The 22799-nt window shown below is 40.1% G+C and overlaps 1 protein-coding gene across 5 annotated transcripts in view; it reads left to right on the forward strand.

Annotated features, from left to right (window-relative positions):
- The first annotated feature begins 2635 nt into the window (after positions 1 to 2635).
- The window catches only part of slc8a1b (solute carrier family 8 member 1b), a 148696-nt gene continuing 128532 nt past the window's right edge, over positions 2636 to 22799 (forward strand). For 4 of the 5 annotated variants that reach the window (XM_039621683.1, XM_031745586.2, XM_039621681.1 and 1 more), the window contains exons 1-4: positions 2636 to 3038; positions 14940 to 15862; positions 18175 to 18339; positions 19058 to 19848. In XM_039621683.1, coding sequence (XP_039477617.1) covers positions 14987 to 15862; positions 18175 to 18339; positions 19058 to 19848 — 1832 coding nt within the window. In that variant the 5' untranslated portion in view covers positions 2636 to 3038; positions 14940 to 14986. Of the gene's footprint in view, positions 3039 to 8365; positions 8449 to 14939; positions 15863 to 18174; positions 18340 to 19057; positions 19849 to 22799 lie in introns of those variants that run through there. The other variant, XM_039621682.1, reaches the window with a different exon arrangement.

Below are 22799 nucleotides of genomic sequence, written 5' to 3' on the forward strand. Positions count from 1 at the left end.
AACCTTAAAAACCTTGTTTCAGATACCCATGCCTTTCTCTGCTCTATAGCATCACCCTGCCAAGCCTGTAGTAAATGGTGAGCTGGCTGCATCACCAGGCAGAATTTATGAGATTATGGCTCATCCTCTCTAGGGATATCACCTAATAGCACCTATAGGTTAATCCAGGAGTCTTCCTTGCGATTTCTTTGACACTCATCATGCAGCCCATTATTCATCCCATCTGACAACTCTTGTTTCCCGATTGGACTCCACTAACCTCATTACCCAACCATTCACTTCCTCAGTAAACCACCTTATCTGTTTCTCTACTTCCTGACTCTCCAGCTGTTTCTCTTATAAGACTTGTGACATTTGGTTTGCCCTCTGCCTCTGAGTTGGGAAAACTTCCCTCTGGCTTATTAGCTTTGCTTCTGCACCTCTTTAAATTACTTCCCAGCTTCCATTCTGTTGTCGATTCTCGTGTTGACTCTATCTGAGTCTGAATCTCTCTCTTTCTCAGAATGAGAAAGGAAAAAGATTTTGTCATAGCAAGAGCTTGTCTATTTTGTTTCACTGCTTGACTCTATATTTGCCCATCAAGCTAGTATCTGTCACTTGTTTTAGTGTCCCTTTCAGATCCCTTTTGTCTGCTGCAGTCGGCATCTATCCAAATCTATACCCCGTGGTTGCTAATCCTGCCTTTTGAAATGTTATACCCAAGTTGCCTTTATTTGTTTGTTCAGGTCTCTCTTAAAAAAGTCTGTTTTTGAAGGTATAATTTCTTGTTTTTACACATGCAGATTTGTACTAGATGTCAAAATTCATATACTTTTGGTGAATGGTTGCTTGACTTCAGATTCCCCCCTGTGACAGGGCACTTAACCTAAAACTGGATTATCTGTTTTCACATAAATTAATATACTGTATTCACCTTCTTCATCTGATAGGACCGACAGGTTAGACAAGATTTTTGGATCAACTTATTAGCTGTATGTGGCAACCTTATGATTATTGCATAAGATGCTAACTCAGAGGGAAAAATGATGTCTTCTTCCTGTTACATGGCTGGGAGAAGTAGGGGAATGGCATGCAGTAAAATTCCAATTAACCAGTAATCATAAAGGGAATCACTCCTTTAATCACTGCTCCTTCTAATGAAAAGATTCATATGAATAAATACAAAATGAATCATGTTACCTGACAGCAGAATCTGACCTTTGTGCATTAGTAGTCAATTCCTCGAATCTGTTTATTTCCTTGTTGTTAAAATTGGTATCTTTGGCCACCTTCCAGTTAAGTGATGAACATGTTGAATGGTTTGCAGTGCAGAACTGTGTACTGGCTGATGGACCAAACTGTTTTCATAAAGCATATGACTGGCCTTAGAGTGCCAACAAATGAAATGATATTTTTTTGTATAAAGCAAAAACAAAACAAAAAAATAGATACTCTGTTACTGAAGACTAATCTTTTGCAAAACTGTAGTTTTGTGGTATCTGCATCTGTGGAGGTTTCTGTTGCTGGAACTCGGTCTTTTCTTTCGTAAAACACTGTTTCAACAGCCATCTTGCTAATACATTTGATTTGTAGCTCAAATGCATGTATTCAGTTGTTTTACAGTTGAATCTTTCTTCCTTTGGCACAGCTGATCAAGACATCCTGATTGAAAGAACTCATTATTGTAACTCATTATTCCTTTGCCTGAGCAAACCATCCCTGGATTTCTTACAAACAGTCCAAAATCCTACAAGGCTACTCACCAGGTCTTCTAAAAGGTGTCATGTGACACTGATTCTATCCTCTTTTGGGAACACTTTCAGAGCTCTTCTTGGGCAGATACCTCTCTATATTAAAATAAACTTTTGCATTCATGTGTAACTACTAAGTTCTGCCATTAAAACAATTGCTTTTCAGTGTTCTCATAGTCGACTCATGCATGTGAATGTTAGCCTGTTGTAAAAGATGTCATTAGTTGCTTCCAAGGTTTCCATTATGACCTCTCTGCGTCTCCCCCTCGCAACACTCCTACACGCACTGTGTCTTTTCCAACTACAACATAAAAGAAAATCTTTGCACAGGACATTTTAAGGGCTGAGGAAGGTGAGATGAGGAGATGCTGGGGATTAAATGGAGAGTCCTGGGATAAGGGGACAAAAGTTTCAAGCCTCAGGGAGGAAATGGTCAAGAGAACTGGTTGCTATGCTCACGTGATACTTTTTTTTCTTGTATATGTGATCCAATAATAATGATAAACCTCTCTTAAGAAAGAAAGTTAAGACATAGATTATCATAACAGCGTGACATGTTTTTGGACTTTTTTCAACTGGACATTGATATCATCCTGTAAGCGAATATGCCAGTAACAGAGGGGGGCAGAGTATCCGAGAGAGAAGCACACAGTGTGTATGGACCTATAAACACACATGCTGAGAGAGAGAGAGACAGAGAGAGAGAGAGGGAGGGAGAGAAGAAGGGAGAGAGAGACAGAGGCTGAGCTGATCCTCAGTCGGTTTGTGAGGGAACAGGCGAAAGAGAGACCTGCTCACACGCTGACACACATACACACACACACACGCACACACACACAGGCACACTCTCAGTCTCATACACTCTCGCTCTCTTACTCGCGCTTGGGGGGGGGGGGACGGGAAGGGAAGAATGAGGAAGAAGTCCGGTCTGCTGCGCGCCTTGTCCCAACAAATGCGGGCTTGCTAATGAAGCACCGCTCCGGTCATCCGATCATACAGGTCACCCAGGTCGAACTACATGGAAACGAGGAGTAGGCAACAAACGAAGATAACAGCAACAAATAACCAGGCGCTGCATGGGAATCCAGACTCTTCCCTCCTTTCGTGCGTCTCGATCGGTGGATACGCCGTCTTGGCTGGCATATAAGAGCTCCCTGCGTCTCCATTACCATTCCCCACCACTGGCTTACCTCTACTACTACTACTACTCCTCCTCTTACTCCTTGTTCTGCTAATATTATTAGTAGAGCTACAGTGCAGCTTTTACTACGGACTTCTCCGGATCGTGGCCACTCAAGGGAATAAAAGGTAGGGCACTCTGCAGTTTTCTGGGTGTGCTTCATTACGGATAATGACATTAATAGCGATGTGGACAGCTTTGCATACATTTTGCGGCATTGTCTGGTAAAAGCAAGTTTTACACAGGGAGGTAGAGTGAATGGGATGGAAAGCGGACCCTTTCGTCTCGTGGAGCTCCGACTGAAGACTGAAAGCACCATGCGTCGGAAGGGTTTGGATGCAGTGTGGAAACGATGTTCCCTCACTCCCATTCTCCCCCACCGAGCTTTCCACACTGCACCTTTCTTCCACTGTGATTTGGAAATGTACATAGATTGAAGCTTGGGCTTAGAAAGCACCGAGTACGATGGGAGGTGCTTATCAATGGTTTTTCGCCAAAGTGAACAGACAGCATGGTTTCATGGGGTGTATTATTTTTTTTTCTTTATTTGCTCTACACGTCCACGCTCCTTCCACGCTCTCCACTCCTCTAGCCGCCTGCCCCACTTATTTATAGAGGAGTCATTACGGATGCAGAGCACGTTCAGACAACCATGCTCTCACCTTTTTATAGGCGTTCAATGTGGAAGTTGGGTGACAAACATTCGCAACCAAAGCTAAATTTCCCTGCTCTGTATGGTAATCCTTGGAAAGAGTGAATGCGCATTGAAAGACACATTTGAGCAATTCTGGAGGTTCCACGTCCTGTGCGCCAAGCAGTGCAATTCGGAGGTGATGGAGTGCTTTTGTGCATCAGTGGAGAGCAGGTTTCGGGGAAAACCTGCGCGTGGACCCGGTGTTTGAGTTTCAGTGGGCTTCTGATTTAGTACTTTTTATTAGCAAGTTGGATTTAAAGACACCGGGGAAAACTGGATTAATTTCTGTTTAATTTTCTGTCTGTTTAAAAACCAAACGGTAGCAGAGCTTCGCATATTAGTTAATGTAAACCTATACCGTAACGTAATTATTGCCCCCGTGTGACACTCCAAGTGCCTCATCTGTTGAGGATTGCTGGGCAAATCAGGAAGGTATGATGTAGGCTTTCTAGGCATTTCCCTTTCACCTGACATGAGTCGGGGCTTTAATGGTCATGACACAGAGGAACTGGAGCTCGTTCAGTGTGGATGATATAAAATATTTATTTTTAACAATAAAAAAAAAGAATGTCAGTCTTTACGGCTTTATTTAACTCATAGCAGTGCTGCATTTAATTATATAAAAATAAAGAACTCGCCCTGCTGCAGTGATGTTAATCTACAGTAGGTATTAAGACAAAACAGTTTAAGAATTTCGGTAAGAGACCCATTTTCCAATAATAAAATTGGAACTTTTTCCATATCAGACACCAGATTCAGGTGTGCATAGGCTTGTTCTTAACCTGGTTGTGAGAGAATGTACCACACATGCACGCAACTTCCACACTTGTAGGTGACAGCTAAAGCTTAGTCAGTGCTCAGTGTCTGAGAGGAAGCTGAGTCTGTGACTAGACGTTTAACTTTATCCGATGTAAATGTAATGATTCTGTATTATTAATGCGACTGAAAAAAATTCCAAGTCAGATATGAATTATTTTCTTTTTTACATTAAAGGATGGGAATTTTTGTTTTAATCCTGATAGTAATAGTTCAGTTTGAGGCTTTATTTTCCTTTATGATTGTTAGGTTAAACTACTATTAGGTTATTATTAGGTTCATTCTTTTTTATTCTGTAAAATACTCTCAAAAATGACTTTCTTTTCAAGAATGACATCATTTGAAAAAATATTCCCATTCAACTTTTTTCCCACACATCCCTAAGCTGTTCTGCTTCTTTCAGCAAAAGAGACCCTGTTCACTATATAGTTTACAGTAAACAAGAACAAAATAGGTGATGCTTGTGATAATGCAACACTGAGGAGAAAATCATGAGAAAAACAGTAAATTTTGCTACACCTCAGACATTCCCTTGTAAAGTAAATGCTCCTTTTTCACTGTTTTGCCCCCTTTTTTTTCAAGGTGTTCATGCTAATACTCTCAGTTCAACACTCAATGGGCAAATAATTAGCCATTCAAGATGAGCTCAGAGACAGGGTCTATCTATTAGAAATCAGTGCATTCACTGAGATTTATCATTATTCTTAGTCATTAATTATGCTGATTAGTGGGAATCCTTAGCTTAATTTGTGGGTGTATTACTATAAAGTAATGCTGGTATAGATTCAGCGAAATCCCGAGAAAATTCCTCAGAGACTTTGGACCACAAGAACATGAGAGGAAGTGTCTGTGAGGAAGCCACCTGATCCCTTTGGTTTAGGATCAGGTGACTGTGGAGCTCGTTTCAGTACAGTGAACTCATCACCATGTTCAAGAAACCAGTTTGAGATGACTTGACCTTTGTGACAATGTTCATTATCCTGCTGGAATCAGCCATCAGAATATGGACATAGTCAGCAACTATACACATGTAGGCTATGGCGGTTAAATGATGCTCTATTGATAGTAAGAGGGCCAAAGTGTTTTAAAAAATCCCCCAGCAGCAGCAGTGTGAAGCAGAAAAGGTAGTGTTGATTCATATTTCCATATTGTTTATGGCATATGACCCTACTGATCGTAGGGTCAGGCACAGAAATCAGACACTCATCAAAACAGGCAACACTTTTCCAGTCTTCTATTGTTCACTTTTGTTGAGGCTGTTACATTTGTAGCCTCAGTTTCCTGTTCTTAGCTGACAGGAGAAACACCTGGTGAGGTCTTCTCCTGCTGTATCCCATCTTCTTCAAATTTGGACCTGCTGGGATTTCAGAGATGCTCTTCTGCATGCCTTGGTTGTAATGAGTGGTTATTGCCGCTTTCCTATCAGCTTGAAGCAGCCTGGCCAGTTTCCTCTGACCTCTGACATCAACAAGGCATTTTCACCCAGAGAACTGCCACTCACTGAATATTTTCCTCTTTTTTAAAGCACTCTAAACTCTAGAGAACCTGTCTCACATCAGCAACCATGGCATGCTCAGATCACTTAAGTCATCTTTCTTCCCCAACATGAATGGGTTGTCCTGATATACTTAAGATATCCTTAAATGGACTTGAGTTTCTCCTCCATGTGTTCCACATGTCATCCATGGGCGCATATCAGGTCGATCGTGGCTCAAGAGTTGGCAGTTCATCTTGTGATCGGAAGGTTGCCGGTTTGAGCCCCGGCTCGGACCGTCTCGGTCGTTGTGTCCTTGGGCAAGACACTTCACCTACCGCCTACCGGTGATGGCCGGAGGGGCCGATGGCGCGATATGGCAGCCTCGCTTCTGTCAGTTTGCCCCAGGGCAACTGTGGCTACAACTGTAGCTTGCCTCCACCAGTGTGTGAATGAATTGTGAAGTGCTTTGAGGGTCTTGAAAAGCACTATATAAATGCAATCCATTATTATATCAGTAAATTAAAATACTAATGGTGGATAGAAAGTGTATTAAAGCCATTGTAAAGATGATTACTTATACACTAAGGGTTGTTTTTTGTCATAGAAATGCTAGACTCTTTAATTCCTTTAAAAGTATGCTAATCTATGAAAGTTTTAAAAAGCAATACTCAGTTCAATAAGATCATTAGAATGAAATGAACATGATTTATTGATGTACAAATTCAGTTTTAGATATTTAGTGGTTAGACTCAGCTGGCCCATCACAGCAGAATAGAATCCCAGCGGTGATAGAGATTAGGGCAGGACCCCCTGGAGTGTAGATGCTGGTAGTGGAGATGAAGACGTAGGCTTGAATGGAGGCTTAGTAATAGGGAGGAGGTTGGTTGCATGAAGGCATCTGCAAGATGTTTGGACTTGATCAGTGATGTCACAATCAGCTTGACAGCATGGGAAACTGGAAATGGTGTAAAGCTTAGACTAGCTGCAAAAATCTGGGAAGCAGAGATGTGTGACAACAGATCTTCCTTATTGAACTTACGCATAGGCTTCATTTCTGTAAGTGCTATGTGTTTAGTCTTAGTCAACAAAGCCAATGGCCATTGTACCTTTATTTTTGAGTGAATAGTGTTTACAGGAATTGGAAGCTTTCTGGAGTCATTAGTTGATTTGAATACTGAGTATTAAACATGGTGATAAAGTGTCGGTGAAATAGGTCCAAATATGTTTACATGCATTGTGTCAAAGAAAAACATTTGACTTTTTCTAGGATGTTTGGTGTAGAACATTTTCAGATTTGGACCTCTTGGCTTAAACAAGACAAAACTAGACACTTAAAAAATAAAGCTATATAGTTTGTTGATTGCTGTTCAGAAGAGAACTGGTGCACTGACGTATCTAGTTATTTACATGTGGTGACTGTTAACTAGAAAGGAAATGCTAAGTCCAGTATTCATTATCAGCTTCAACTTCCCTTTATTTACTGAGCAATTGCACCCAAGTAGTGTCTGCAGGTTAAGTAACAGCAACTGACACAAACAATAGCTGGTATCCAGCTCCTCCAGGGAATGTAACTCTTAAGCTGCTAGATGCTTCTTTATGATCCCCAAGCTAGTCGCAAACATCGTCTGTCAGCAGTTTGTGTGCAGTGGTTTTATTAGTGTGTTTATTTTCTTGATAATATCATCCTCCCTGTGATAAAAAACAGGTTTTTGACAGTACTGCAAGTGGTCTAAAGTGGCACAGTCACAGGCAATAAAACAAAAACAGAGCTGGAAGTCCCTAAAATGCTCCATAAAGCTGAAGAAACCTACTGTGAAATTATTTTTTTTGTTACACAATATGATGTCACCTCATGATTTGTGGAAGGGCACTGTCAAAATATTTTTTTCAATGTTTGACTATTTCAGATTACAAAATACATGAAGCTATTGTGAAGATTTAATTGGCTGCTGGTGGCGTGTAACGTTGTTACTGCACGTTCATAGAAAATTGCTTCATTTTCAGGAAGCCTGATGACATAAACCATATAACCATATAAGATAAAACCACAGAATTCTTGTGAAATTTGAACCTATTGAAGAAAGGGGAAGATGTCATCTCTTTAGCAAAATGCACATAACGCAAGATATTTTTACCCGCGTGGTTCCTTATGTGGATTATACCATAAACATAGAAAGGGTTAAAGATGGCAAAGTTGAAGATAATTATGTGCCTTATATCATTTTCCATCTCTTGAATGAGTAGGGAACTGTAAATAAGGGAAATCATTTGATAATTTGTTTCAGCCTTTAACGATTTAGTTCTTTATTTTGGTCTTGCACAACTCCCGCTTGTTCATCATTGCCCTCCCACACGTTCATGTCTCTTGTCACAACCCAGGTATTCAGATAGTCATTGGACAGACGTAAAAGTAGGAAATAACCCAGTGTACTGCAGTGGCAGTCTGATCATTTCCACCTCTACAAGTGTAATAATATGACAAGACTTCTTTGCTGGGGGACTGGCTGTTAGAGAGATCCGGATAAAAGGGCTCAACATCATTCTAATGATGGTAAATGCTGACCATTAATCTTCAGTTGTTTCCAGGCGATAGTGTGTGTGTGTGTGTCTATTTTGGCCTGTGCTTGCACTCACATTCAGTGGAATATCCCTGTGGTTTTATTTCATTTGAAGAGGTGAGATTATGTTAGATTAGCCTCCTGTTTGCTACCTTGTATTTTTCTTTTCATCTGCCTGTCTCTGATTCTCCTTATCGCCAAACTAGTTACTGTTTTCCACATTACACTCCTCTCCTTCAGTCCCTTTCTTCTTACGTCTCTTGTGCTCCCATTTTTATTTACTTTTCCACATTTCTTTGTCTCGCTTTCACTCACTGGTTTAAATATTTTATTATCGCCTCCTGTCCCATAGCGAGGAAAATGCATTGTAGATAGGCTGAGAGCAGCACGCTGAGGCTGTTACCTTCACTCACTGCATTCTCAAGCTCACCATTTCATCTTATTTTCAATTATTTTACCACTATGTTATTTGCAAAAATATGTGATTCAGTTTCAGATAAACATTAGAAGTTTATGCAGAGTGTGAGGTCTTGTCTTATGTATTCCTCCTGACTTCTCTCTGTCCTTGCTCTGTTTCCTGTTGGTCTGATCAGCTGCCTTCTTGGCATCTTTGGGTGCTATCTTCAAAGGCTCTCAAGACATAACAGTTCTGGGCCAGAGAAGCAACAGCTTGTTTCACTGCAGCACATGGTTTTCGTTTTGTTAACTTTACGCATTCTGTCTTTGTTGTTGCCTCTGGGGAGTAAGATTCAGTGGTCCAGTTTCTGTGTCTGTTGTCTTTTTCTGAGGCTGGATCTTCGTTTGCTGTGTTCTTCTTGAAATGGAGCCAAGTTTTTGAGGTCATAACACTAGGGAAAATCATGACGGATATTCTGAAACCTGATATTTCAATTAGAAAATCCAAAATAGCAGCCACTGTTCAGCCACAAAGCCACTCAAGCGCTAACAACAGACACGTTCCCTAAAGTTTGGCTCTGATACGATCCAGGTCATTATCTTTTCCTTTATCAAGTGGCCATTAATGTTACAGGATGTTCTTACAGGATGTATTTTGCAGGCAAGAAACAAGCCTTGAACTGTAAACAGTGTGGGTGATTATCTTATGTCATCTGAAGTGTAATCTTCTGATAAAGTGTTAAGCAACCAAAACTGTGTAAGGTAGGTCTATCAGGGATTCCTGTTCGTGAGGATGAATTTTAAGCAAGCCAGATGGAAAAAATGGAGGAAGGAACAGAAACTGGAGTGCTTACCCAGGGTTAGCAATGAACTGTGTTATATTAGGAACTGTGGCATGCGCAGCTGATAGTATATACATAATCTACTGCTTTATTTTTTAAGAATGCAGACTATTAACTATGTTTTATGGTAAATTCTAGGAGACTCAAGCCCCAAGGGGAAAGGAAGAAAGCCTGGAAGTAGTTTAAATGACCAAACAATCTAAAAACAGCCAGCAACTGCTGTATTTTGTGCAGTTTAACACAATTCACCCTTCCTCTGTTTGTGAGAGGGCTCTGGCAGCTCCAGTGTTGTTGTCACTGCAATAATTTATTCATCCTTATGTTTTTTCCTGTTCGTCCTGTTCAGGGTCACAGACCCATCAAAATTGCACAGATGAAATGAATCATTTGAACAGATAATAACACAGGAAAAACACTATAGTGAGCAATAAAGGCCGTGGGTTTTTAAGCAAGTGAGTTGCCATGTACCAGTAAGTACCGGTAAGTACCAAAAGCAAAGTATTTCAAAAGCTGACTGAGCTCTCCTCCACATCACAGATAAGAAAGGCGTAACGGCACTAATTGTGACCTTTCATGGGTAGTTTATGCTGTGCCATTTGTAGTTTTTTATTTTTTCTGTGCTTATGGACTTGGAAGGCAGGATTTCCTAGTTCCCAGTTGGAATTTTCAACTGGAACACCCCCTAAAGTTGGAACACAAACTTTGGAGCAGCCTCACCAACCCTGACTTCACAATCCAAGATGGCGGCATGCATGTAAATGGCAGTAAAACTATGAAACTTGTTATCAGGACAGCCACAGTTGTGTATTTGTGACTGGCTAAATAAGCCATATGCAGAGCATTGACCACGTTCTATCCATGAACGTGCTGCAGTCATGTTTTTAAGCCCCAAAAAATAAACAAGTGTGGTGCTTGTTATGGACTTAGCGCGGCCTGCTGTGATTTTGGCCTTGTTTGGGTGTGTCCTGCCTTAGATTACAAAAAGGGTGGCATATAACTCTATAATTAAGAGAGTGCTTAAGGTCAGAGAAAGGTGACTTCTAGTGCCACAGAGCCTTGCTGGGTTGCAGCTAGTGAGCTGTGTGTGGTGGCTGCTTACTGCTGCTCTGTGGAGAGGAGTGTGTGTTTTGGTGACCTAGCCTTTTTTTCACTTTCTTTTCAGTTTAGTGACTAACACTGGGTTTGGTTGTTTTAATAAAAACCTTTAATTTAACAAGCTCACCTTCATGTCTCCTGTTTTTTTCAACCCAAACACTTTATGTCACTTTCCCACATCCCCTGTATGTTTTAGGGGGACGTAAAAGGTCCAGTTTCTAATTGGCAATAATAAATGAATGGCTCTACCTCACTAAGCAGGAAAACAAACCCCATTTTCCTTCCTTTTCTGACATTACTACAGGAAACATGCAAAGACTTGTAGCAATATACGGCTTCTGTTTGACATAAAAATGCACCAGCACGAATTGAGCAACATCAATCGTAGTAAATTCCCACTCACAGCTTATTTAGAGGGATGCTTTACTGAATTTTTACACATCTACCCTGTTTCAGGTTCAGTTTGAGTTTTTCTTTTGTCCCTTTTGACCATATCTACAAATTCTGGGACTTTTATAACCTCCAATTGTGTTGTGAAGCTTTAGAAAACACACTCTATTGAATGGAGAAGAACTGGCTTTTGGTGTTATGTTCAGCCATCTGCCTTTTAGAAAAATGACATCTCTAAGTGAAAACAGCCAAATCCCAGAGCACACTGAATTATTGATCACTTGGAAAAGTAACATAAAGGCTTTTGTGACCACACAAGAAGCCTGTATAAGGCAAGGAGCTGCTGCCTACCATTAACCAAGGGGGAAATAGTTGGTTATGACCTTGGCAAATTGAAGTTTAATTAAGTAGACATGTAATTTTGTTGAGAGTTGAGTTTCCTAATGTCTGAGCACAAAGCTCTCACACCACAGCAGAGCCCGCTCAGTAAACATTAGGGCAGCAGTTAAACATTTGGTTCATTTAACCCAAATATTTAAATTCACCACTGGTGGATTTCACATTACAAAGTAACAGATTTAGCCAGCAAACATCTTCAACACCATTAAGCGAGACACACACACACACAAATACTCTCCATACTGTATACTGTATTATATTTTCAGTTCTTGAGGGATGCTTTATTGTGTGTTTAGCTATGAATAAAGTCAGAATGGATTCTTAGTTAAATAGGATAGAAAATTTAATTCATGTTTAAAATATATTTATATTTATAATAGTTATTGTAGTAGCTTGGCAAAATTGTGCTGGGTAAAGCTACTGTCACACTGGAAAAACACTGGTTCCTGACTGCAGCATAATCAAAATTATTGTGACTGCATGCAATGAATTTGTGATCTCATTACCCTTGAAATCATTGCTTCAAAGATGAGATCCAGGGCTTTTACCACTTGCAGTCACTTGCCATTTTCAAGGAGACTTTGGTGCGTCAAGACAGTGATAAAACAACAGTAAGACGGAGTCAGTCTGCTATCAGTTAGTGATTGAATGGGGTCAAATGAACAATTACATACAGTCTGTTTGTGATATTACTGTGATTATCTACGATAAAGTGGCAAGAATCACAAGACTATCGCTGTTAATGTGCAGGAAAATTCACAATAATTACATTCAGAATTCCAGTCAGAACCTCATACCAGGTAAAGGTTTCCAGAAATTCCTCCACAAATACTGACGTAGCTGCTGCAGCACATTACAGTATATTAACTGCAAATGGATAAAGGTGCTAGATGGAGGTCATTACCTGACTGACTGCAGTCTGTCTGAGTCAGGCCATGTTTGTTTGGAGACAGGTTGCCTCCCTGCAGGCAACCTCCGCAATCAGCTTGCGATGGAGAGTGGTCACTGAGAGGTTGGAGGTGTTGCATGCTCCACCTGTGGGTGAACAGTTAAAAAGAAAAAAGCTTGTTTGAAAAAGGTTCTGATCTGAGTTTTGTTTTGTCTCTTAATTCTGGTTATTGATCTTTAATTCAACGGATTACCTCTTTTATCACTGCTTTATTGCTTTTCTAAAAAATCAAAAGGTGGTAAAACTAATTTACACTGCTATTTTGTGTAAATTAGTTTTAATTTGCTACACTTGTTCTGTTTCAGCATGGTCGACGTATTTGGCAAATGCAAATCTCTCAAGCTGTGCTGTATGTTGTGAACTGCAGCCAGTCAGAAGACAATTCAATTTAATCTAATGTTTCAGGCACTGAATGAATTGTGGGGCAGCACCAAGGCAAGTATCACATAAAAAGGCTATTTATAACTGGGAGTAACACCAAGCTGGAAATGAGTACAACAGGCCACCTTTAATTTTAATTTAAAGTACATTTTATGGTTCAGTCATGACGACGTGATATAGCAAAAGTCAAATAACATTTAAAATTATTGGTAAGACCTAGCTTGACCAATTTTTATGTGAAAATATGGATTTTTCAACATTCTTTTCATTGTATTTAGACAGAGGCATTGAGAATATAGATACAAACATGCAAAATCTGTGTGGCGTTAAATCTGTGGAATGGTCCAGGAGAGGATATATGTTCTTCTCCTGAAGTTTAAATAAAATTATATAAAACCATCCACAACCCTGCACCTTTTATAGTTATGCAAATTCTGATGACATTAGGTTTCAATAATGCAGAAAGAACACTTCAGGAGAGTCAAATGTAAGCTGTGCAATATTTACAAAATACAGTGTAACTGCACATTTTTACAACTCATATCAATAATATGAGTTGCTCAGTTGCAGTTCTAAGTTTATCCTTTCACTTGGAGCATTGTAATATTTTCTGTTCCTCCTTTCATTTAGATAAAGTACTTTCTAATATTTTGCCTACTGCTCTGCTGTCTGACCATCGCATTGTTGCATACAAAAGTGCATACAATACAGAAACAGACCAGACAAAGACTCCAAGGCCACCAAGATAGAGACATGCCAGAGAATTGCCTTGAGTCCACTAATAGACTCGTCATGTTATAGAGCAGAGTCCCAATGCTTGAATATGTTTGATTAATTCCCATAAAAAAATGAGCAGCCTTATGAAAAATATCCCTGTTATTTTTGAGTGATTTTTATTTATGTTGATAAATTTTAGGTGTTGCAATGTCAGATTTCCAATTATGTTGTTTACCTTGGAGCAAGAATGTAGTTCTCAGATACGAGTCTGTTTCCTAGAATGTTAGGACTAAGTTGCATCAGTTTGCACGTTTTTTAAGGATAATGCTTTCTGAATTTTAACAACGATCCACTTGCAATTTCTTTTCTATTTTCTTTACTAGTTGTCATTAAATGTCACTACATGGGCTTTTTATGACAATAGTGATTAGTCTGTGTGAATGCCTGCACTTAAAACACAAATAAGCACAAGATTAATTTGTGAACTACCCACATCTCAATGCTAAAGCGTTTTTTGGAAACAATTTAAAAAAAACCCAAATCAGGTGTTAAGAAAATACAATCTAAATAATTACTCATAATGCTACACCTTTTCTCTGTAGCATTATGTTCACCGCCGGAGATTGATGAAGCTCTGTGGGCATCTTCTGAGTGTGTGATATTTAAAAGATGGCTTAATAAAGCCACCTTATTCACAAGTTACTGTTGCTGAGAGAAGTAGACTGTTTTCATAAAGGCCACTGCCGGCAGTGTTATATTAGGTATTGCTACTTTTTTTTTTTATTGCTACAGGACCGCTGCAGGGAAGTTTCAGAAGCTGCTCCTTGAAAAGCCAAAGTGCTGAGCTCAGGAGCTCAAGTTTATCTTTGGTGTGGTTATTCAAACTTGGTGTCCTTAAACAACTATGCAAACATCTGACCTGAAACATGTCTGTTAATCTCTGTGGTGTTGTGTTTACAAAGATCCTAATGCATTCATGTGAACTGAGCTATTTGGTTTTAGTCACAAACCTCCCAACTTATCATGTACTTTATCAATGCTGACGTGCTCTTGTGTGTAGGGTGGGCAATATTGCCACAACATTCTATCATAATATTTCAGTATTCCATGATATTGGCACCTTGCAGGCAGCATCATTTACTGTAAGTAAATGAAAGTAAACGAATCTCTTCCAGTGAAAACTGCTACAGTATAAAAATCATGTTAAAGGAGATTTAAATGTTAGAATGCCCCACTGGTTCCTGTTTTCAACAACATTCATTTGTCTTATTTCTAATAATACTTTGTATTTTCTCCTCTTGTCTTCTCTCTGAAGGTTCAACATCCTCATTAACACCTCAGAGTACTGGTCTTGACACCAACATGGCCCGTCGGGATCACTCCGCCCATCTGTCCCCGACCATGAGGTTAACAGTTGTTACGGTGATCCTCTTCCTCAATCTTCATCCCTCGTTGGCCGGGGCACCCCCTGAAGCAAGCCTGGGTGGCTCTGTTTCGGCTGTGTCCACCAATAAAACTGAATGCAGTAAGCCTGAGCAGTGTGCACATGGGGTGATTCTGCCTATTTGGGAGCCCCAAAACCCATCATTTGGAGACAAGGTCGCTCGTGCAACTGTTTACTTTGTGGCTTTGGTCTACATGTTCCTGGGTGTGTCCATCATCGCAGACCGCTTTATGGCATCAATAGAGGTTATAACATCACAGGAAAAGGAGATCACCATTAAGAAACCCAATGGAGAAACCACCACCACTACTGTCCGGATCTGGAATGAAACTGTCTCCAACCTTACCCTTATGGCTTTGGGCTCTTCAGCACCTGAAATCCTCCTGTCCATTATAGAAATTATTGGTCATGGGTTTGAGGCTGGCACACTGGGACCCTCCACTATTGTGGGTTCTGCAGCATTCAACATGTTTGTCATCATCGGGCTTTGTGTGTATGTCGTTCCTGATGGCGAGACGAGGAAGGTCAAGCACCTCCGTGTGTTCTTTGTCACGGCCACCTGGAGTATTTTTGCCTACATTTGGCTCTACCTGATCCTGTCAGTGATCTCACCTGGCGTTGTGCAGGTGTGGGAGGGGCTGCTCACTTTCCTCTTCTTCCCCATTTGTGTGGTGTTCGCCTGGGTAGCCGATCGCCGCCTGCTGTTTTACAAGTATGTGTACAAGCGCTACCGCACTGGCAAGCAGCGTGGCATGATCATTGAGACCGAGGGTGATCGTCCACTTCCTTCCAAGGTATGATGCTGTGACTGTTACCACAGCCATTATCACCAGGGTTCATTTTCCACAGACCTTTTTTGTTAAAGCATAATACTGTTTATTGCATTTAACTAGTCAATTACTGAAATCTGGGGAATGCACTAAATAAAATGTCAGAAAGGGCAAGAAACACCTTACTACCTACTATACTTTGCCATGCTTTGGCATGTACAGTTTTTGTGCAATGAACACGAGAGTGAGGACAGGACAATGGACAGTTTTCTTACCTTCAGTTCAAATAAATTAGTTTAATGTGCCTGACCTTTCCTTTTTGGAACCTCCTTAAATTGCTTGATTTGCCCTGTTAGACTTTGTTGTTGTAGCAGTTTCTTGTTCCCATATGTCTTGATGCATGCTCAATCATCCAGGTAAGTAAATCTCCAAACGTTGATTCTGTTCATCTGGATGAAGCGTTTTCAGTGGGAGAAACGTTTTGTCACTCATCCAAGTGACTTCTTCAGTCTCAGCTGACTGCAGGTTTCCCCAATCTTATAAACAGTACATTTGCATAGTGACTCTAACCAGCCCAATGAAGGAAGAATGGGCTGGGAGGTCAGTTCCTTCATCATAATTATGCAAATTCTCATGACCATTGATCAACAACCACTGATCAAGGCCCACTGATCAATGGCCATGAGTACCATTCACAGAGAGTTGAGGAATGGCTGCAATCACAGCATTGTAAGATGGAGGAATACGGTTTGAGCACAGGGTCAAGGAGGCCATTTACGTGAAAAGGGAAAGACCATCTCTGAATCGAGGAGGGGGCCTAAGGGTACATCTTTCACCATCTTACAATGCTGTGATTGCAGCCATTCCCCAACTCTCTGTGAATGGTGCTCATGGCCATTGATCAGTGTTCTTTGATCAGTGGTTGTTGATCAATGGTCATGAGAATTTGCATAATTATGATGAGGGAACTGACCTCACAGCCCATTGTTCCTTCAGTGGGCTGGGTTCAGTCATTATGCAAACCTGGAAACCTGCAGTCAGCTGAGACTGAAGAAGTCACTTGGATGAGTAACGAAACGTTTCTCCCACTGAAAACGCTACGTCCAGATGAACAGAATCAACTTTTGGAGACTTGTTCCCATATCTCAATGTCTTACTACCAAGTTTTGCAGAAGAAAAAATGCCTTCCTTAGTGTCGTATAAAACTCTTAACAGTTATAACTAAAGCAAATCAGACATATCTGTGAGAAGAGTCAGCTAGTAAAAACATAATTAAGCTGTCCTCATCCAAACACATGGTGGAAAAGATAAGGTGCTAAGGTATGAGCGTGAAGAGTGTTCATGAGTAGTGTGTACCTCAAATCTGTATTACTGAATGACATTTTGCCATGCTAAACTACTGTTATGAAACATGCACAAATACCTTCTTAAGTATTGTCAGCTATTAATTTCCCGTTTTGACTATTATCTGATGCCTCATGTGAAGATGAAGTGCATCACACACATCTAATTAAATCTTCAGTACTGTGGAGTAGGTTGTGTTTATTTGCTACAGTTAATTTGGAGCCTGGTTGTCTCTTCTTCCGCATTTGAAATTTGCCCATGTTGTTATTGCTTGATGGCATTATAAAGAATCAGTGCTCCGTGAGTATATGAAGAACACTTTCATTTCATCTTCTGAAAAAAAATAAATCACTAAATTAAATTCAAATATGTTCCTGAGGGGAAGAAATAAGTATTTCTTGCCTTCCCGTTTAAAGAGACGAATGACATTTCATCAATGAAATGATTCTCTATGAAAAATGCAATGTCAGTGAAAAACAGAATACTTCTTTATTCTGACAGCTACAAAATAAAGTGACATCCAAATACTGATGACTAATATATTACCTACCCATCGTTTGGGATCTGGTTCTGCTGCTTATCATGGTTACATGTAAAGTAAACCTTTGGAAATGTGAAAGCAAAAGTTTCAAGCAGAAAGAGCCAGTTCTTGACCTAAATTTGGCTGACAAGACAAATTATTTTAAGAATAAAACAGTGAGAACTGAGCTTTGAAACACTGACAGATAAAACCCTCACTGACCAGTGTCCAGTAGCACCCTTCTGTGCTTTGATTGACAGGTGGTATTGGACACCAACATGTGCACATGACTGGATTCATGCAAACACTCGCTATTTGATTTCATGCTTATTATTGTGTTCTCATCACATACGTGCAGTTTTCACTTGACCTTTGCGAGAAGAGCGCCTAAAGAATTGATATATTGACAAAATCTTAAAAGAGGTGTACTGATTACTTCTTCCTTCCTTGCTTCTATTCCTTCTGTCTTAAGGTGGACATTGAGATGGATGGAAAGATGCTGAACTCTCATGGTGTTGACTTCCTTGATGGTCCACTGGGCTTAGATATAGATGAGAAGGACTTGGATGAAGAGGAAACACGGAGAGATATGGCCAAGATCCTGAAGGAGCTCAAACAGAAACATCCTGACAAAGAGGTTTGTAACAAAGTCAGAAATATATCTTGCTATTGCTGCTCTAGTTGCACAAAACCAAAAGTAATCTGCAATATATAAAACTACTGAGGTTTGCTTTCATTTTTACAGGGTCAGATCACCAGTCTGTTGCAGAATATTAGATAAATTCTTAATAAATTCAGGCATTTCTATACATTTACAAGTTAATTTCACACTTATGTATTGGTGAATATAGAAAATTTATAGGAAAACAAAGACATTTCTAAATAAAATATGCAGTATTTTCATTTGTTCTCTCACAAAGAAAATGCTGCAGACTTACTATTTACACAAAGATGAAATTTCTGAATTCTGAAAACATTTTCAAATAACATTTTTGGTCCTTCTACAAGAAAAAGGGTTTTGTGAAAGAGAACTAAGCGTTTGGCTTGGAATGTAATTTATATCTGTTTTTTTCCCAGACTGTGCTTGACATACTGTAAGTGTTTGACTCATTATAACTTTACTGCTATTTGACAGTTTCTTGTTCAGTAGTCATTGATGTGACACGTAGTTAGATCTTATTTATCCATACGAGCTTGATGAAACTCCACCACATTGGTTCAGTGACACAGCTTTTAAAAACATAAAATAGGATACTATTTCAGCAGTCTGGGAGTTGGGATTTATACCCCCAGGAAATCTACTATTAATGCATGTTGTTGCACTCTTTGTAGCTTTTTATATTTTCTCTTACCAGGTGGAGCAACTCATTGAGCTTGCCAACTACCAAGTCCTGAGCCAGCAGCAGAAGAGCCGTGCTTTCTATCGATGCCAGGCCACCCGACTGATGACAGGTGCTGGCAACATCCTGAAAAAACATGCTGCTGATCAAGCACGAAAGGCTGTGAGCATGCATGAGGTTCGCTCAGAAACTGGCGAAAACGATCCTGTCTCCAAAATCTTTTTTGAGCCCGGTTCTTACCAGTGTCTTGAGAACTGTGGCACAGTGGCAGTGAATGTGGTGCGGCGTGGCGGCGACCTGGGCAAGACGGTTTCTGTGGAGTACCGGACGGAAGATGGCACAGCCAACGCTGGCTCGGACTACGAGTTCACCGAGGGTGTAGTGGTTTTCAAGCCTGGCGAGACGATGAAGGAGGTCCGTGTGGGGATCATTGATGACGACATCTTTGAGGAGGATGAAAACTTCTTGATTCACCTTTCCAGTGTCAAGGTGTTGACATCAGAAGGCGAGGAACCTGAGGAGGGCGAGTCAGCTAATCACGTTGACTCAGTGGCCTGTCTCGGCATGCCATCCACAGCAACCGTTACCATCTTTGACGACGATCATGCCGGCATCTTTACGTTTGAGGAGCCCGTATGCCATGTCAGCGAGAGCGTTGGCATCATGGAGGTGAAGGTGCTGAGAACCTCAGGGGCTCGTGGCGTGGTCATGCTGCCATACAAGACGTTGGAAGGAACAGCACGAGGTGGTGGAGAAGACTTTGAAGACTCTCACGGCGTCCTGGAATTTCAAAATGATGAGATATTGTGAGTAACTTTGATCAGTCTCTCTTAAAATCATTAACTGATTTTCATGTAGATAATGATCAGCTTCACTGTCATTATCCTCATATTTTTCGTAATTGTTTATTATGCATTTTGTCAGTGTAATGTTGCAAATGTTATTGGTGATGAAGTGAAAAGGCGATGGTGTCAGTGCGATGTGGTGGTTGAGATGAGCAGTACGGTGGACTGCTCTCTCAGCACACAACAAAATCAACAATGCCCCACCCCCTCTATGCTTTTTGCCTTGTCTCTGTTTCCTACTTTGCCTTACTTATGCTCTTCTTTTATTTTCATCAGACTGTTCAAACCTCTGCCTTGGTCTCTGCCATGCTGCGATGTTAGTCTTCTGTAGATTTTATTGATTTTTGCACTCTGTAGTTTGACTTATAAGTTCCAGTGCCGAGAAGTTGGGAAAGTGAATTATTTGTTGGGTGGTCGGTTGTTTGAATTTCAAGTAATTCGAATGTCAGAGCACTGAATTTGAATGAGATGCATTGAGGTTTCTTTGAGTAAGACATGCAGTGGAAAACAAAGAGGACCTAGACACTGGAAAAGGTACAAGAAGTCAACAGACAGCAGGGAGCTGGAGAAATGCTAAGGAGGGACATCTATCTAGTCAACTTAATTTAGATACACAAAAGATTTAAAAAAAAAAAAAAAAAAAACAGTTGCCCTTTTAGGTGGCTTAATAATGTGTGAGAACATCCCAGAACAAACCACTCACAAAGCCAGCTTGAAGTTTATTTGTCATCTTTCTTGGTTGAAAAGGGCACTCCTCTGGAGCTCCATTTAGAGATCCCTGCTGTGAAATAAGAGCGGCACAGTTTAAAGCTCTTCTCAACCCAATGCTTAAAATCTGATGGTGACTCATGGTGAGGTTTGTGATGGCTATTTGACCACATTTGAAGAGGACTTTTACCACACTGTTGATTTTGCTCACGGCCAGCTGCAGTAGTCGTCATCCTGACCCACACCAAGTGTGGGAAATTAGCTCCAGCTGTCAGTCTAATGTTTGTATAATACTCGTCAATATGCTTTGTAACTGAAGATAATCCAACAGTCTTCTTTTCTCGTGTATGATTACCATTATAATGAATTTGTTTTGTTTTTTTGCCAAAACATTAGATGACATGCTGACTCAAAGACTGACTCAGACATTGACAGTACAACTGTACAACTGTACAGCTGATACAGGTAAATGGTATTGTACTTAGACTGTAGCCTTGTATGTTAGTCTCCTAACAGCTGTTTTACCTTGTTAAGAGTAAATATCAAGCTCATCGTATCATTATGTTGTTCAGACTTTATTATGGTGATTCCTGGCCAGTTTTGGTGCTCGGTGTGATATTAGTTTTGCTCTGGATTACAGTTTCATATACATTTGTTGTCCTTGTAACTGTGATTGACTTGAATCTTATGTCTTTAATGAACACACGTATTGTGTATTTCTCATCAAACACACAGTAAGGTGAAATACTCTTGCAAATTATCATTTGTGGGCATTATTGTGTCCTGTAAGGCTGTTGGGCTTGTAGCTTTAGCGAGATATATACCCTGTAACATACTTCAGCAGTTTACCTTGTTGCCCTTTAGGCATTATGTTTATTTATGGGAGCTGTGATCATCCCTAATTATCATCACATGTTACCAGCTGTATAACAACCGTCATTTAAATGTCCACACCATCACTGTTTCGTTGACCACTCAATCTATCCCATTATAGCAACTGGAATGAGGCTGAAGTAACTGATACTGAGTATACTGATGAAATGATTTCACTAAATCAACTGTACTGCTTCCTTGGAAAATGGATTTCTGACCTATAAATCAGACGTTAAGAGTGTTTAGTTAGTGACTCTTTGCCCATACTGTTTATCTTAGCTTTTCTGGCTGTGGAGGAGGTTCTTTATCTTCACAGAGAGCATGAGCACGACTGTGAACTGCTGCTGGTGTGGTCTCATAATAAGTAAATGAGATTTTAAAGCTGATATTGAACTACAGGAATAAACTGTACTTGACTTTGTTTAGCAGTGCGGAAAGAGATGGAAAGCACTGTGCTCTTTTAGCTGGCTGGCTTCAGTTGTTGGTTACTGTAATTTGCCTTGGAAACCAAAAGTTTGCTTACAGTGCTTGTTTAGAAATGTTCAGTTTGTATGAGAGATGGACATTAAACAAAGTGTGCTGCCGTAATGAATGAATAGGAGAGACGCTGTCTTAGTAACAGTAGTCTTAAACTCTTTCTGTGTCAGCCTCTACTGTTTTAGGTCAGATTTGAAGCAGATGTCTGCAGGACTTGCTTTTTCAGCCTGTGGCAGACAGAATAGTTTCCACAGCTTATAGCGCTTACAGCCAGGAATAAGTGGGTTTTAATAATACTTTGTCCAAATCAAATGATGGACTGTACTTCCGGCTATCATGGTTACTCTGTGTGTGTGTGTGTATGCTTCTGTGTATATGTGTGTTTCTTTAGGGGAAGACTGAGTTGCTAAGTGATGACTGTAGACTACAGGAGATGTGCCTGAAGTGAAAAGTATTCTAAACATGCCACAAATGTGATCTATATTATGTAGAAGCCATTTTGCTATTGGGAAATCAGGGGTTTGATTCCCAGACAAGTCCTTTAACCACTTGGGGAGTAAGTGTGCCTATAACTCATCTGTGGTGACTTTTTTATATGAATAAGTTAAAACTGTAGGTGCTAAATCAAAAGGAAACCCCAAAGCATGATAAATAATAATAATAGAGAGACCAAAAATTAAGACTTCATGTCATGGCGAGCGATAGAATATTTGTAATATTAACAGTAATTTAACCAAAACTAGAGCTTTCATTTAAGAATAACACACATGACTGCAACATGGTAACTTAATTTGTGCACATTCATAAATCTTACTTAAAGTATTTTAACTATGTGGTTTAATACTTCAGTGTAC

The sequence above is a fragment of the Oreochromis aureus genome, linkage group 13 (assembly GCF_013358895.1).
Source record: "Oreochromis aureus strain Israel breed Guangdong linkage group 13, ZZ_aureus, whole genome shotgun sequence".
NCBI classification, from domain to species: Eukaryota; Metazoa; Chordata; class Actinopteri; order Cichliformes; family Cichlidae; genus Oreochromis; species Oreochromis aureus.